Raw genomic sequence first — 14,525 nt, forward strand, 5'->3', positions numbered from 1 at the left:
GGCGTGTCAGCCACGACAACTCCACAACATCCAGAGCCTTTAGGAACTCCGGGCAGATCTCATCGACCCCTGGGGCCTTGCCACCGAGGAGCTTTCCAACCACCTCAGTGACTTCAACCCCAGAAATCGGAGAGCCCCCTCGGAGTCCCCAGATTCTGCTCCCTCAAAGGAAGTCGTGTCGGTGGAATTGGGGAGGTCTTCGAAGTATTCTCCCCACTGACTCAGGACGTCCCGAGTAGAGGTCAGCAGTGCACCAATTTCACTATACACAGTGTTAATAATGCACTGCTTTCCTCTCCTCCGACGCCGGATGGTGAACCAGAATTTCCTCAAAGCCGTCCGGAAGTCATGTTCCATGTCCTTGGCAAACTCCTCCCATGTCCGAGTTTTTGCCTCGGCGACTGTCGAAGCTGCTGTCCGCTTGGCCAGCCGGTACTTGTCAGCTGCCTCAGGTAGGCCTCCTTCTTCAGCTTGACCGCATCCCTTACCGCTGGTATCCATCAGCGGGTTCGGGGATTGCCGCCACGACAGGCACCAACTACCATGCGGCCACAGCTCCGATCGGCCGCCTCAACAATGGAGGTGCAGAGTGTGGCCTACTTGGACTTAATGGCCCCCACCTCCCCCAGGACAAGGGAGAAGTTCTGCCGTAGGTGGGTGTTCAAGCTCTTTCTGACAGGGGATTCTGTCAGACGTTCCCAGCAGACCCTCAAAATACATTTGGACCTGCCAGGTCCGGCCAGCATCTTGCCCCGCCATCGGAGCCAACACACCACCAGGTGGTGATCAGTTGACAGCTCCGCCCCTCTCTTCACCCGAGTGTCCAAAACATGCGGCAATCCGATGACACGATTACAAAGTCGATCATCGAACTTCGGCCTAGGGTGTCCTGGCACCAAGTGCACATATGGATACACCTATGTTTGAACATGGTGTTCGTTATGGACAAACCCTGACAAGCACAGAAGTCCAATAACAGAGCACTACTCGGGTTCTGATCGGGGAGGCCGTTCCTCCCAATCACGCCCCTCCAGGTCTCACTGCCATTGCCCACGTGAGCGTTGAAGTCCCCCAGAAGAACAAGGGAGTTCCCAGAGGGGGTGCTCTCCAGCACACCCTCCAAGGACTCCAAAATGGGTGAGTACATAGGCACAAACCACAGTCAGAACCCGTCCCCCCACCCGAAGGCGGAGGCGTGGCTACCCTCTCGTCTACCGGGGTAAATCCCAACGTTCAGGCACCAAGCCAGGGGCAATAAGTATGCCCACACTTGCTCGGCGCCTCCCACTGTGGGCAACTACAGAGTGGAAGAGAGTCCAACCCCTCTCGAGAGGATTGCTACCAGAACCCAAGCTGTGTGTGGAGGATTGCCCAACTATATCTAGTCGAAACTTCTCTGCCTCACACACCAGCTCGGGCTCCTTCCCTGCCAGAGAGGTGACATTCCATGTCCCAAGAGTTAGCTTCTGCAGCTGGGGGTCAGACCGCCAAGGCCCCCGCCTTTGGCTGCCGCCCAACTCCCAACGCACCCGACCCCTTTGGCCCATCCCACAGGTGGTGAGCCCAAGGGAAGCAAAGCATAAATGAGCCCACATTTCAGACTTATAAAATGACTAATCCGAGCAACCACTTGAGGGCGACGTAAACAAATCTTTACTCGGATTAGTCCAGTGTTGTTGTTACTTCAGCAGACTGCAAGGCAATACTGTTGTTACAGCCAACTATTGGTTGGGAGTAGACGTGCAGCCAATAAATTGTTTATTTCCACCAAAAACACACGTGCACAATACAGACGGATTTTGAATTTTAATTATCATAATTGTGTGACATAATATTGCATTATTTCTCAGAATAGATTTTTTTTTTACCCTAACCCCAATCATTAAGTGTCCTAACACGGTTCCTAAACCCCAACCCAAAGACATTTGAACCATTGTCAACTTTATATCAATTTTCTAAATGGCACTGAATTCTTATTAAGTCTTACTTGCCAGACATAAAATCAGACATAATCCCTTAAAAAGTATCATTTCAGTAAAACGTAAAGGCTTATTACGAGACAGTTTTTACTTGTTCCACTGGCAGATTTTTTTAAAAAAACTCATTATGAGCAAAATGTAACTTGTTTAAAAATATATATGTATATATTGCTCATTTTTTGAAGTGTTTTTTTTTTTTTTTTTTCAGTGCGGGAAGGCGTTCACACATTGAGTATGGACTAAAACTGTATGTTAGTCAGGCCCTCTTTCAGGGCCAGCGACTCTGGCTGAAGTCTTCGAGAAAGTCTACTCAGATTAACTTCAAATTTATATAAAATTCAGTCCTGCTTTTCCTTAATGGAATGCTCATGTATTGCCACATTTTGAGTATGATTATATATTACAGGAAAGGGGATGCTAAAATGCCCTCCACACTTGGATAGTGTGGGAAGTTGCCATCAGTTTACCGACCGCCACTTTGTTTTGGGTTGGTTTGAATAAACCTGTCCAGAGTTTATCACAAGAGACTTGCAATTATGTGTGGGTGAAGGTGAAAAATGTCTGCCTTTCTTCCCATAGGCCAAATGAACTCTCCTATATTTAGCTCCCCTGTCTGAAGGATGAATTTCCTCACGGAAATTTGTTTTCATACCTTCAATTTTGAGCAGCCCAAAACAGGTCAGTGGGCTCTTAACATTCTATAATAGACCCCAGGCCCGAGTACAGCTTGTTGTCAGTTCTCGTACATCAACCCGTTACAGCAGCGAGCTGCACTTCTGCTGTCTTGCTAGTCGTTTGGTAATGAAGGAAAAGGTAAGCAGATCAATAGCAGCTCAAAGGTCGCAGGTTGAAAACATATCTGTGTCCACCTATGAGAACAGTCAAATCTACATCACCTTCACAAGTCACAGGCACCATGACGTGTCCATTTTTCCCTGCTACTCACTATTCAATTTGTATTAAACCGACCCATTTCATCTATTATATAAAGCCATTTAAGTCACCCTGCTGGGCCAGCTAGTGTCGTTAGTGTGCTCTGAGCTATAAGTGTGGTCACCTGTAATAAACTCCATCACCCTAGCTAAAAGCGTCATAATGTGCTGTCTCCTCCTCGCACCCACAGATGAATGGTCATTAGGAAGAGGGAGGGGGGCATTTGTCAAACTCTCTAACGCACACACAAACACGGTGAGCGAGCAACACAGGGATCAGAGTAAAGGCAAGGGTGCAGACACATGGACACAGACTGATTATTGTACAAATGTCAGTCTCTTTGTCTTTTGCACTCATTTTCTGACATGCTCTCGCATCTTTGCCACACACAAACACCCTACAGCTCTGCTGTATCCTCCCTTGTCTATAGAGACTGGTCGTGTCCTTCTTTTGTTGGAAAACAGCCAAAATGACAGTAGATCTCAAACTCTTAATGGACTGAGATCTGGAGTGATGCTGAGACCCATACACGCACACACACATTCCCACGCACACATACAGCCACTCTGGAGGACGTGGCTCAGCATACTCTTGAAGAGTTTCTGAGATGACTTAATGCTTTTTCCACAATTTGTCAAAGCTTCCAAAGGCAATAGATCAAAATGGCCGAATCTTATAATTGCTTCTACATTTAGTTAAGTTTTTGTTTACTGCAAGTGTCACAGATTACCGTTCATTGCCATTCAGACTCATCAACTAGAATCTGTCTGACCATTAGACCTGGGTGATAAATCAATTTAATAAATTGGATTTGATTTAATTTTCTTTATATTTATTAAAACTGAAATTCTAGCAACCAGTTCAATAAATTATTTCATTAGAAAGAGTTTCTTTGTCAAGTTGTTACCATATTCTCCGCACTGTAAACCGCACCTAAAAGCCTTCAATTTTCTCAAAAGTCGACAGTGCGCCTTAAAATCTAATGCGCCTTATATATGCATAAAAATTGGTTAATCATGGCATGATATTCCCTTTAGTGCAGCTTCATCTAGTGGATTTATATCGCAACCACCACCACTACTACTACTACCACTACCACTACTGCGCCTTATAATGCAGTGCTCCTAAATATGAAAACAGTTTTAAAATAAGCCATTAATTGAAGGTGCGCCTTATATTCTTAATGCGCCTTAAAGTGCGGAAAATACAGTACTTTGTATTTGGGGGATGACAGCACAAATAGGGAGAGAGAAAAAGATATTTTTGCAGTTTGAAGTTTGCATGTTATTTACATTACTTTGTTCAGCATTCAAAATGTTTCTTTTTTAACCTCACCCTACCACCTAAAGACCTCACATTTTGGGTCATGTCGGCAACAATATTCATATTTTGAACTCAAGACCAAAAAAAAAAAAAAAAAAAAAAAAAGAGTTCATTTGTGGACACGAAATCTCCATTGTATATATTTCTTGTCATTAATCATTTGATTTGTTTTTATAAATAAATGAAAATGTTAAATAAAAAAATATTTTAAAAAAATAACATATATTTATTCTAGTTATTGCTCATAATGACACTCCTACACTGACAGCGATAGACGTGCAATTGATTTAAACTGGAATTTTGGGTGACAAAATTGGTAATTTTATTATTTAGCCATATCGCCCAGCCCTGCTAACCATGATCTAATCTAATGTGTTACGCCACCTATAGGTTTCACACACACATGCAAACGTGCCGAGACGCTCACACAAACTGAGATCCTTGCTCGCTCACTCATTCTCAATAACACCCACGTGGGTCACTTTCATAACACGGAGAGAACATGTCGTAGGAGGGAGATGGAGAGAGCAAATGGAGATAGAGGAAGTGAGTACACTGCCACACGGGCTCATTCTCTCTCCGTGGAGACCTTCACTCATTTAGGCACTAACACGTGCGCACAGGTGAACCTACACGTCAACGCTTCCATCCTGACAAATAAGAATGCAAGTGCGCATGCAGACACTGACAACCAGGTCGGCTGTCGACAACTTGCAGCGTAGATTAGCAACTGTCTTTTCATCCACTTCACAGGTGTGGAACAAAGGTTCACTGACATCTCTTTATGACACACTCATGCACAAGCACACAAACTCTCACAGACTGGAGCTTTGACTCATGCACACTTTGTTAACTCGACAGTCTCGGCCCACTTTAGCCCAAATTAGGGGCTAAATATACTACCTGTGCTGGGCTACAGTGGAAAATGGGAGTGCAAGTAAACGTAGCAGAGGTGCTAGGACGCCTATTTTGAGTAGACATGACCATTTGCGATAACCCACTTTCTTCTGTCTCCTCCCCTGGTGGGCAGTAAGAGGTTCCACCTTCGCCTACTTCCTTTGCAAATTAGTGGCAGTTTAAATGGCCGCTTTGCGACACGAAGACGCAATGACTGTGTTGCGGAGCGGCCTCGCGTTCGTATGGTGTCGGGGAAGACTGAAGGCAAAGACGCAAATTTTGGAATTCTGCCTCCAAAGTGGAAGAATTTGATTGCGGGGGCTTGAGTGGGGCTTGCTCCGCATGCATATCAAAAGCTCCCGCGGCGCGGGACCACGCCGATGATGTCAGCACTCGTACACGTCACATTGGGTGTGCGCAGCGGTGCTAATAAACATTAAAAACAGCAAATATGGCGGAACGTCGGCTTTCATTCACTGTTTTAATAATATTTTTGATTTAAATTGGTTGAATGTTTCCATTTTTGTGCCTTTTTGAGCAAAAGAAAATGCCATTGCTTGGAGTGGGCAGGCATGTTGTCTTCCGGGCTGAGTAGGTCAAAGTGCATCATTCGCTGTCGCCTCGTAAATCTTCACTGCCCCCTAGGGCTTGGCATGAATACTACATCGTTTTCATGCGGAATTGCGACATTGTTCGAACGGAGATGGAACCATATAAATGCAAACATGAAATTTTTCATCTTCTTGGAGAGTCACCATGTAAATGGCCCATTACATACACTCTCTGGATATGTACTGGTACTTACAAACATACTGCCACACAATCTGTTGAAAGTCAAGAAAACTTTGTCAAGAATGAGGCTTTTGTGGAAGTATTTACCGTAATTGTCGGACCATAAGGCACACCTGACTATAAGCCGCCACCCATCAAATTTAACACGAAAATGGTATTTGTTCATAGATAAACCGCACTCCACTATAAGCTGTGCTCACTGTACAATGGGATATTCACACCAAAAGATGTTAACCGGTAAATCTTCATTTGACAGTGGCATCATAAGACTGTCTAAGATTAATTTGGCCATCACTGCTCCCTTGGAGGAGACAGTCAACCTCTGCTGCCACCTGCTGTCAACACTGTTGTCATCTAACATGCCTCCTAGCATGCATTGCAGCACTACAGATGTAAATAACAATCGGCATTCATGTTATGTGCTAATTATTTCTTCAGTTACTGTTCCAGTTGTTTCATTAATTGCTAGCTAAATTATTTGGTAACACTGTATTTGACAGTGGTGCCATAAAACGGCCATAAGACCGTCATAATTATGATATGACACTGCCATGAGCATTAATGAATGCTTATGACAGATGTCATTTTGTGCTATACGACAAATGTTCTCATTTTTGAATGGATGTAAAAGATCCGAGCTGGACATAAATGGAGTTAGTGACATAATTTTCCAGATGATACTTAATTACATCTGTCATAAGCATTCATTAAGGCCCATGATGGTGTCATGTCATAGTTACGACGGTTTCATGTTGCCGCTGTCAAATAAAGTGCTACCTATTAACCCAAATCAGTCATTCTTATTCGTTATAAACTACAATCACATTGAAATAGAGATGCACCAAAAATTTGGTTGCTGAAAGTGTTTTTGCTGAAATGTGACTAAAAATGTGGTTTGGGTTTCGGTCCAAAACAGTTTTTTTTTTTTTTTTTTTTTTTTTTACTGACATTGAGGTACTGAAACTGGAATTTGCTTTGACACAAGCAAAAAAGCTAGATAGCGTGCCTTTTTCTTAGGCTTTGTTAAAAAAAATAATTAGCTTCCTCATGCTTATGTATATTCATTATTTTCATATTCAGTTTTTGGTGTTGGCCAAAAATTTCCATTTTGGTGCATCCATACAATAACAAACACTAGTTGGATCTGGAATTTATTCCCTACACTCTTCCCTGATCTCAGTTTTTGTTTGTGTGTGCAAATATGCGTAATGTGAGAGCTCATGCATCTGTTTTGTTCTTCATTTTTTAGCGAGGATGACAGGTGCTACTTTGATTCTGATAATTTCATTTTATACCAACCAAACCTGCTATTGGTTTCATTGGAAAGTGCACTGTATTACCTCTCAGCTTTGGACTCGCTCAGTGGGGTTGCTGGATATCAGTGCAAAGTGATCGATGTCTAGACAGCTGTTAATACGCTCTGATTGCAAGGTCTGACTTGGAAAAAAACAACAAAGACCAATATTAGCTTCTGATGTATTACATCACTGAATGTATTTCAGTGCATTTAATCTTTCATCTACAGTCTAATATGAGATGCATTATAATTGTGAAGCAAGAGATGCAGAAATGTTTGTATTCAAAACAAAGACACAGTGGATATTAAAGTTTTCAACAAATAGTATTTTATTATGCCTGGAAGGAGAGAGTTACATGTATATACTGTTTCATCTCACAATAACAGAGTGTGTGGACTGACTGTCCTCTTTGTTGAACACGCGTATCTCAAGGATTTTTGCTCGTAAATATTGAACTTGTTTAACATTTACAATTGTCAGCCTTGATTGGGGAGGAGAAATATCCACTAACACGCCAAATGCCACAGCATAATTCTCACGACTATAAGAGAATGAGAATCTTTGGACTATATACTGTTTTTGTTGATAAACACTGATGCACTCAATCTACAGCTGCTACTGTAAATGTTGTAGAAAATCTGGAATACTGTCATAATTTTTCAAGCTTAGTGACTTGTGTCTTTCATTCAAGGACCAAATATTATATAGTTTTGCCAATACAATGGTACCTCGACATACAAATTTAATTCGTTCCCTGAGCTGGTTTGTATGTCGAAATGGTCATATATCGAAACAGATTCCCCCGTAAGAATACATTATAATTCGATTAATTTGTACACCAGGTACAATTACAAATAGTGATGAGTCAAATTTTACGTCATATGTCGAAAAAAATAGTGTGTCGAGGTATCAAAGAATATAATGTATGTGCTTTGGCTCAATAAAGGTTGTGGGATGAGTTTGCAGTTAATGCAAGATCAAACAATAGAGCAAAAAGTCCTTCAGGACACCTTGATATATAACCTCAGGAGACTCCAATCTGGGAAAACAGGCAGTTACTCGTCTTGCATAAAATGCGAACCTTGAGGATGAAACGACATTAAAGGAATTGATGAATGTAATGAATACAATTAGAAAATAAAGTTTTGCAGTAAAAGATACAATTGTCCTAACGCTACTAACTGGATGGATAAACATGTTCACTGTTCACATAGCCAGGGAGAATGGATGCCTAATATTAGGGCTGGGTAATGTGGTCTAAATAAATAAATCATTTACACAAAATTTGATTTAAGATTTTTTTCTTCTTCTTCATTTTTTCCCTTCCCGCCGCATTTTTAAGGAGACAGTAAGAACAAAAGACAGAGAAAACACAAAATAAGTTTAATCCATTATAGGGCAATTATTGAACTCATTTACTGTCATTGACTTGCTAGATATTCAATTCATTTTGGATGAGAGGGGAGACAAAATGAATTGAACGTCTCGTGACATCAATTGCATTAAAACATGATCCTTCATAGCCAAGAGTGGAAAATTAACAAAAATAGTCATTTGACCTATAAAGTATGTACATAGCCAAAAGTAGAAAATTAACAAAAATAGTCACATGACCTATAAAGTATGTATATTATATGATGAACAAAAGTAATTTAAATAGCATAACATATCTTTTTCTCTCCACCCATTTGTGCAATCAGCCCCCCAAAAACAAAGTCATATGTTGACAAAGAAACTCGTGGAGCAGTCCATTTAAAAACAAAAACAAAGTCATATCTTGACAAAGAAACTCGTGGAGTAGTCCATTGAAAAACTGGTTACTAGATTTCGTATTTGGGAAAAAAACAAGAAAAAAAATTGCTTCAACCATTTGCAATACAAATGTTGGCATGTTTTCCAGGTGGTGTTAAAAAATGCCCACATGGCCGTCGGCTCCTTGACCATCAATGAGGAAAGGTCAGAGGTCATCGATTTTTCTGTCCCCTTCATCGAGACGGGCATCAGTGTCATGGTCTCCCGCAGCAATGGCACAGTTTCACCCTCTGCCTTCTTAGGTGAGCAAAGAGTTTTTTTTTTTTTTTTAACATTACAAAAGCTTGTGCCTTCTTTCTGAAGGCTTCCCATGAAAGTTAATTTGCATACTAGTCATATTTTTCATAGTGATTCTCCCAAAATTTTTACTACAAGTGCGTGCTAATGGCCATGGGGTTTTAACTCTGTCACTGCCATACACGATGTGGCTGTCTTCATCCTTTGGCTGTGAATTTAAACAAGTTCATCACTATTAAACATCCAATGCATTTGAACTGGGAGGGCTGCAACATTCGTGCATTTGCTGCAAGCCCTCCCACACCAAATGGTCTGGACGTCTAGCACTGTCACTGGAGCCCCTTTCACACACGCCGAAATACCGGGAAAATCGCGGGATTTAAATGGGTAGCCCTTATGTGTGAAACCAATTTCCTGGGTCAACTGACACGAAGATTACGCGGACATTTCGCGGGTCGCGTCTTAGAATAATGTCCGGGACTTTCCTGAGAAGCAGTGTGTGTGAAAGAGAAGGTGTTAAATTCCTGGGTCACAGCACGATGGCTGATGACGTAAATATCATGACGGGCCGATAGTCACTTCCTCTCTCTTTGCAGTAAGACGAAAAGTGGTAAACAAACATCGCATTTATCAACACAAGCTGGAAATAGCTAAATCAAACTGAAAACATAACGAAATCAAATCGCTACGGGATCGTAGAGGCGAGGAAGAGAGTTCATCGTCTATCTTTGGAAATGTGTGGTTGATTTTGTTGCCGATGTTAGGGTCCGCTACTCAGAAAGCAAGGTTGTACTTCAGCGCAGAAAACAAAGGAGGGATGCGTTCAAGGTAAATACAAACAAAAATACACGCGATCGCGGAAAAGGGGGTGTAACACAATGGGTCTGTGGCAGCAGAGCCGAGGAAGAGAGTTCATCGTGCATCTTTGGAAATGTGTGGTTTATTTTGTTGCCGATGTTAGGGTCCGCTACTGCGGAAACAAGGTTGTACTTTAAAGCCTGAAAACGACAGAGGGATGCATTTAAAGTAAATACAAACAAAACTACACACGATCGCGGAAAAGGGGGTATAACACAATGGGTCGGTTACAGTAGGTCAACGGGGGTCAATAATACTAACCTAAGCGGTAGACAGAGAGCTGATAAGACAACAACAGAAATACAGTACACTCAAAATATAGCGGATTTCAAAACAAGGGCGGTAGAGATGTCGAATGGTGCCCAGCAAGTAATATCTCGAGACCCTTCTCTTGGATCGCCTGGGCTTAAATACAGTCCTAATAAGCTTGAATTGGCTGCAGTTGGGACGTCAGGAACGCTCACTCTGGAACAAAACACGATTTGACCAACATTTTGACAGCCGATGCCGACCAATAATGACATAATGTTTGGCTATATATGCATGTTAAAAATAGAATAAAACATTAAGTCACACATTATACATCTTAACACTGCTTTTGTTTTTCCTGAGTTTGTTTTGTGAAGATAGACATACTGTATTAAACCCTTTTCCTCATATTCATATTTACCTAATCAGATGTGTAACCAATTTGTGGGGTCATGAAAGTTTTTGGAACTTGAATTAAGGGGTTGAATGGCAATTCCACATGTTAAGAAGAGTTGTAAAGCAACTTGACAATGCAATCACTGATCTGTATATGCTTATACCCAAGTACTGTATTTCACAGTTGATTAACATTTGTTTTTTTCTACTCTTTGTTTGCCATTTCCTTCCCACTCAACTCCACTTCTTCTACTCGGCCTTTTCTCAATCTGGCACACCATATTTTCATATTTCCTTTTATGCTCTCACCTCATTTTCCGATTCTCTTCGACACTTTCCCTGTGTTTCCCCTTCATTCGCAACATCACCTCTCTTTTTTTTTTGCCTCCCAATGACCTCCCTTTCCACACCACTGGTGTCTTTTTCATTTCACTTTGGGCCAACACTGCCTCCCTCTCACTCGTCTGCCTTCATCTCCCCCTCTCCTTTCTTTGCTGCTTTGCCCTCCAGAGCCCTTCAGCGCCGATGTGTGGGTGATGATGTTCGTGATGCTGTTGCTGGTGTCAGCATTTGCCGTGTTCATTTTTGAGTACTTCAGCCCCGTGGGCTACAACCGCTGTCTAGCTGACGGCAGAGGTGAGGCCCGCCGCTCAACGCACACTCCACACACGTAGATACAAAAACTAGGAAGAGGCATGCTGGTGTATATCATGGTGGGCATGGTGGGCATGGTGGGAGATGGTCACAGAGAGCTACTTTTGGGGCGTTTGTCTCACTCATCCAACAATTCTTTTTACAGCGATTGCATTTACTTGGATAATAATTTTCTTTTATCAGAGCTCCTAGGCCGAAATACTTTCAAAACAGCCATTGATCCAATAGGAACTGTACAGTTAACCCCCATTTATTGCTCAGAATTTAATAAAGCACACTTGAAAATATTCCCCAGGGCTTGTTCTCACTCTCACTTGGATAGTTCTACTCCTCTTAAGAGGCACAGCGTTCCTGCTTCAATTCCCCCACTTGAAAAGTGCTATAAAACTGACACATAAAGTAAGAAAGACTCAAGCATTCAGTAAACACCAAAATGTTTCAATCATTTAATGAAAAAGTGCACTAGCTTAATCCCAGCATATAATGTGGAACGGTGGGTTAAAATACAGATACTTAAATCACACTACAGTATACTGTAAACTGCAATTGTTGGGGTTAAGTAAGTAAATGTTTATGCAATATTAGTTTATATTATTCAGGTAACTATAGCTGAAATAACACCAAATATCAACTTGTTTGCTGCAAGCCCTCCCACATCAAATGGTCTGGACGTCTTGCACTGTCAATGGAGCCCCTTTCACACACACAGAAATACTGGGAAAATCGCGGGATTTCCCCAGGTCGACTGACACGGAGATTATGCGAACATTTCACGGGTTGCGTCTTAGGGGCCGTTTACATGGTCACTCTCCGAGAATACAAAAAATTTCAAATTTGCGTTTATATGGTTCAGTCTCCATTCGAACAATGTCGCAATTCCGCATAAAAACGATGTAGTATTCATGCCAGGCCCTAGGGGGCAGTGCAGATTTACAAGGTGACAGCGAAAGATGCACTTTGACCCCACCAAGCTCCTCAGCCCTGAAAAAAACATGCCCGCCCACTCCAAGCGATGGCATTTTCCTTTTGCTCCAAAAGGCACAAAAAATGGAAAAAAATCAACATATTTCAATTTTAAAATATTATTAAAACAGTAAATTAAAGCCGACGTGCCGCCATTTGCTGTTTTTAATGTTTAATAGTACTGCTGCGCACGGCCATGTGACACATGCGAGTGTCTACGTCATCAAAGCAAAGGCGGTTTCCATACATACTGTATGAACAGGCTGCGACCCCCGTAATCGTATTCTTCCACTTTGGAGGCAGGATTCAAAATTTTTCGTCTTCGCCTTCCGTCTTCACCGACACCATATGCACGCGAGGCCATTCTGCTACTCAGTCATTGCGTCTTCGTGTCGCAGAGTCGCCATGTAAACTACCTCTTAGTATAATGTCCGGGACTTTCCAGGGAAGCGGTGTGCGTGAAAGCAGGCGTTAAATTCCCGGGTCACGGCACGATGGCTGATGACGTAAATATCATGACGGGCAGATAGTCACTTCCTCTCTCGTTGCAGTAAGATGAAAAGCGGTAAACAAACATCGCAATTAACAACATAGCAAGCTGGAAATAGCTAAATTAAACTGAAAACATAACAAAATTAAATCGCTATTAAATCGGAAAATGAGGTAACTATAGCTGAAATAACACCAAATATCAACTTGCTGAGCTAATTCTCAGTCTCACACAGGGGCGTCACTATACCTAATACAATAGTGGGGCACAGCGGGGCACTAATGAGCCAACAATTTTTAAAAAAAAATCACTTATCTATTATAAAAAGTCAAAAATTGTGCTTTAAACTATATATAACCAAACCAAAATACATTTTTCAGTAAAAAAAAAAAAAAAAGTGACATTTTTTGTTTTTCAGCCATCAGTATTCAAAACCAAAATTGGGACATCTCTTGTGTAATAGTCAATTCACCTAAGCTCATGCTCATCAACTTCCATCTCTCCTTTACCTCTCCCTGTACTCTGCTGCTCTATTTGGGCTCGACAGAAATGGGGATGTATCACTGTAACTGTTATGCAATTAATTAATGATTCTCAACTGGTAAACTGTGACGTAAAAGTGGTTTATGTTGCCTAGATGGGTTACCTTGCTTACCTCTCTCATTCCTTCTTGCTGATTTATCCTTGCTACAAGCAAATAGCTTTCTAATATCCATTTGCAAGAGTAATGCTATTTGACTCAAATATAAATATAAATAAAAATTAAGACATTTTGTTACAGATTACAGGGACTGCATTAACTGCACTAAGAAATGAAATACTGGTATAACAGCTGGAAATTATGATGAACACATACAAAATTTTTAGAGGTTATATCCCAAAGATAGGCATTTCATATATTGACTGATTCTATTCATTTTGGTCATAAAAACAAATTGCAATATATAGCATCAGAATTGATACAGTTCAAATACCATATATCATACTAACACAATATTAGACAAAGCTCTTGAGAGCCTCCCACTGAAATTGCATTTATTTGTCATTGTATTCATTGCCAGTTAGCTAAAATACTGTAGTTAATCTGCTACTTTAATTTGCGACCAGAGTAGTTTACTGCGGTTAACTGCCTGATATGTAAAGAGGAGTTGAACCATTTCAATTCATGGGAATAGGCTACCAAACAAACATCAACACAGAGTTAAAAACGAACAAGGATGGGCAGTTTATCTGGCACTAGCCTGGAAAGCAGGTGGCAAGACGTAATTTGCACTGTCAACTTTACAATTGTCCGTTTGGCGCACACACACACACACACCAATATTGATGCTGCATTCACGTGTTGTTGAATTAATCGAAAAAATTATTCTCTACATGGTGTCTATAAAAACAGCCAAACAGTCACTCAACTTTTAATGTGTCGATGGAGTATTAAAACCACCTACTGTTCTTTGTAACAACATTGTTTTTATCACACATTGCGACTTCACAACACATCAGAACGATTTTTCAACTTGGGAACTCAGATACCCCGAAGGTGCTTTGTGGAAGTATGAACTCATATGCCTATCACAGATAAGGTTGCGTGCATAAATGACCATATTATGAAGCCATGTGCAGATGGTGTATATGGAGTGAATAGAG

The 14,525-nt window shown here is 41.4% G+C and overlaps 1 protein-coding gene across 7 annotated transcripts in view; it reads left to right on the forward strand.

Annotated features, from left to right (window-relative positions):
- LOC130931850 (glutamate receptor ionotropic, NMDA 2B-like) overlaps positions 1-14,525 on the forward strand; it is a 419,867-nt gene that overhangs the window by 363,281 nt on the left and 42,061 nt on the right. For all 7 annotated transcript variants that reach the window (XM_057860982.1, XM_057860986.1, XM_057860980.1 and 4 more), the window contains exons 11-12: positions 9,123-9,276; positions 11,285-11,410. In XM_057860982.1, the coding sequence (XP_057716965.1) occupies positions 9,123-9,276; positions 11,285-11,410 (280 nt within the window). The remainder of the gene's footprint in view (positions 1-9,122; positions 9,277-11,284; positions 11,411-14,525) is intronic.

Source organism: Corythoichthys intestinalis, chromosome 16, assembly GCF_030265065.1.
Source record: "Corythoichthys intestinalis isolate RoL2023-P3 chromosome 16, ASM3026506v1, whole genome shotgun sequence".
In the NCBI taxonomy this organism is placed as follows: Eukaryota; Metazoa; Chordata; class Actinopteri; order Syngnathiformes; family Syngnathidae; genus Corythoichthys; species Corythoichthys intestinalis.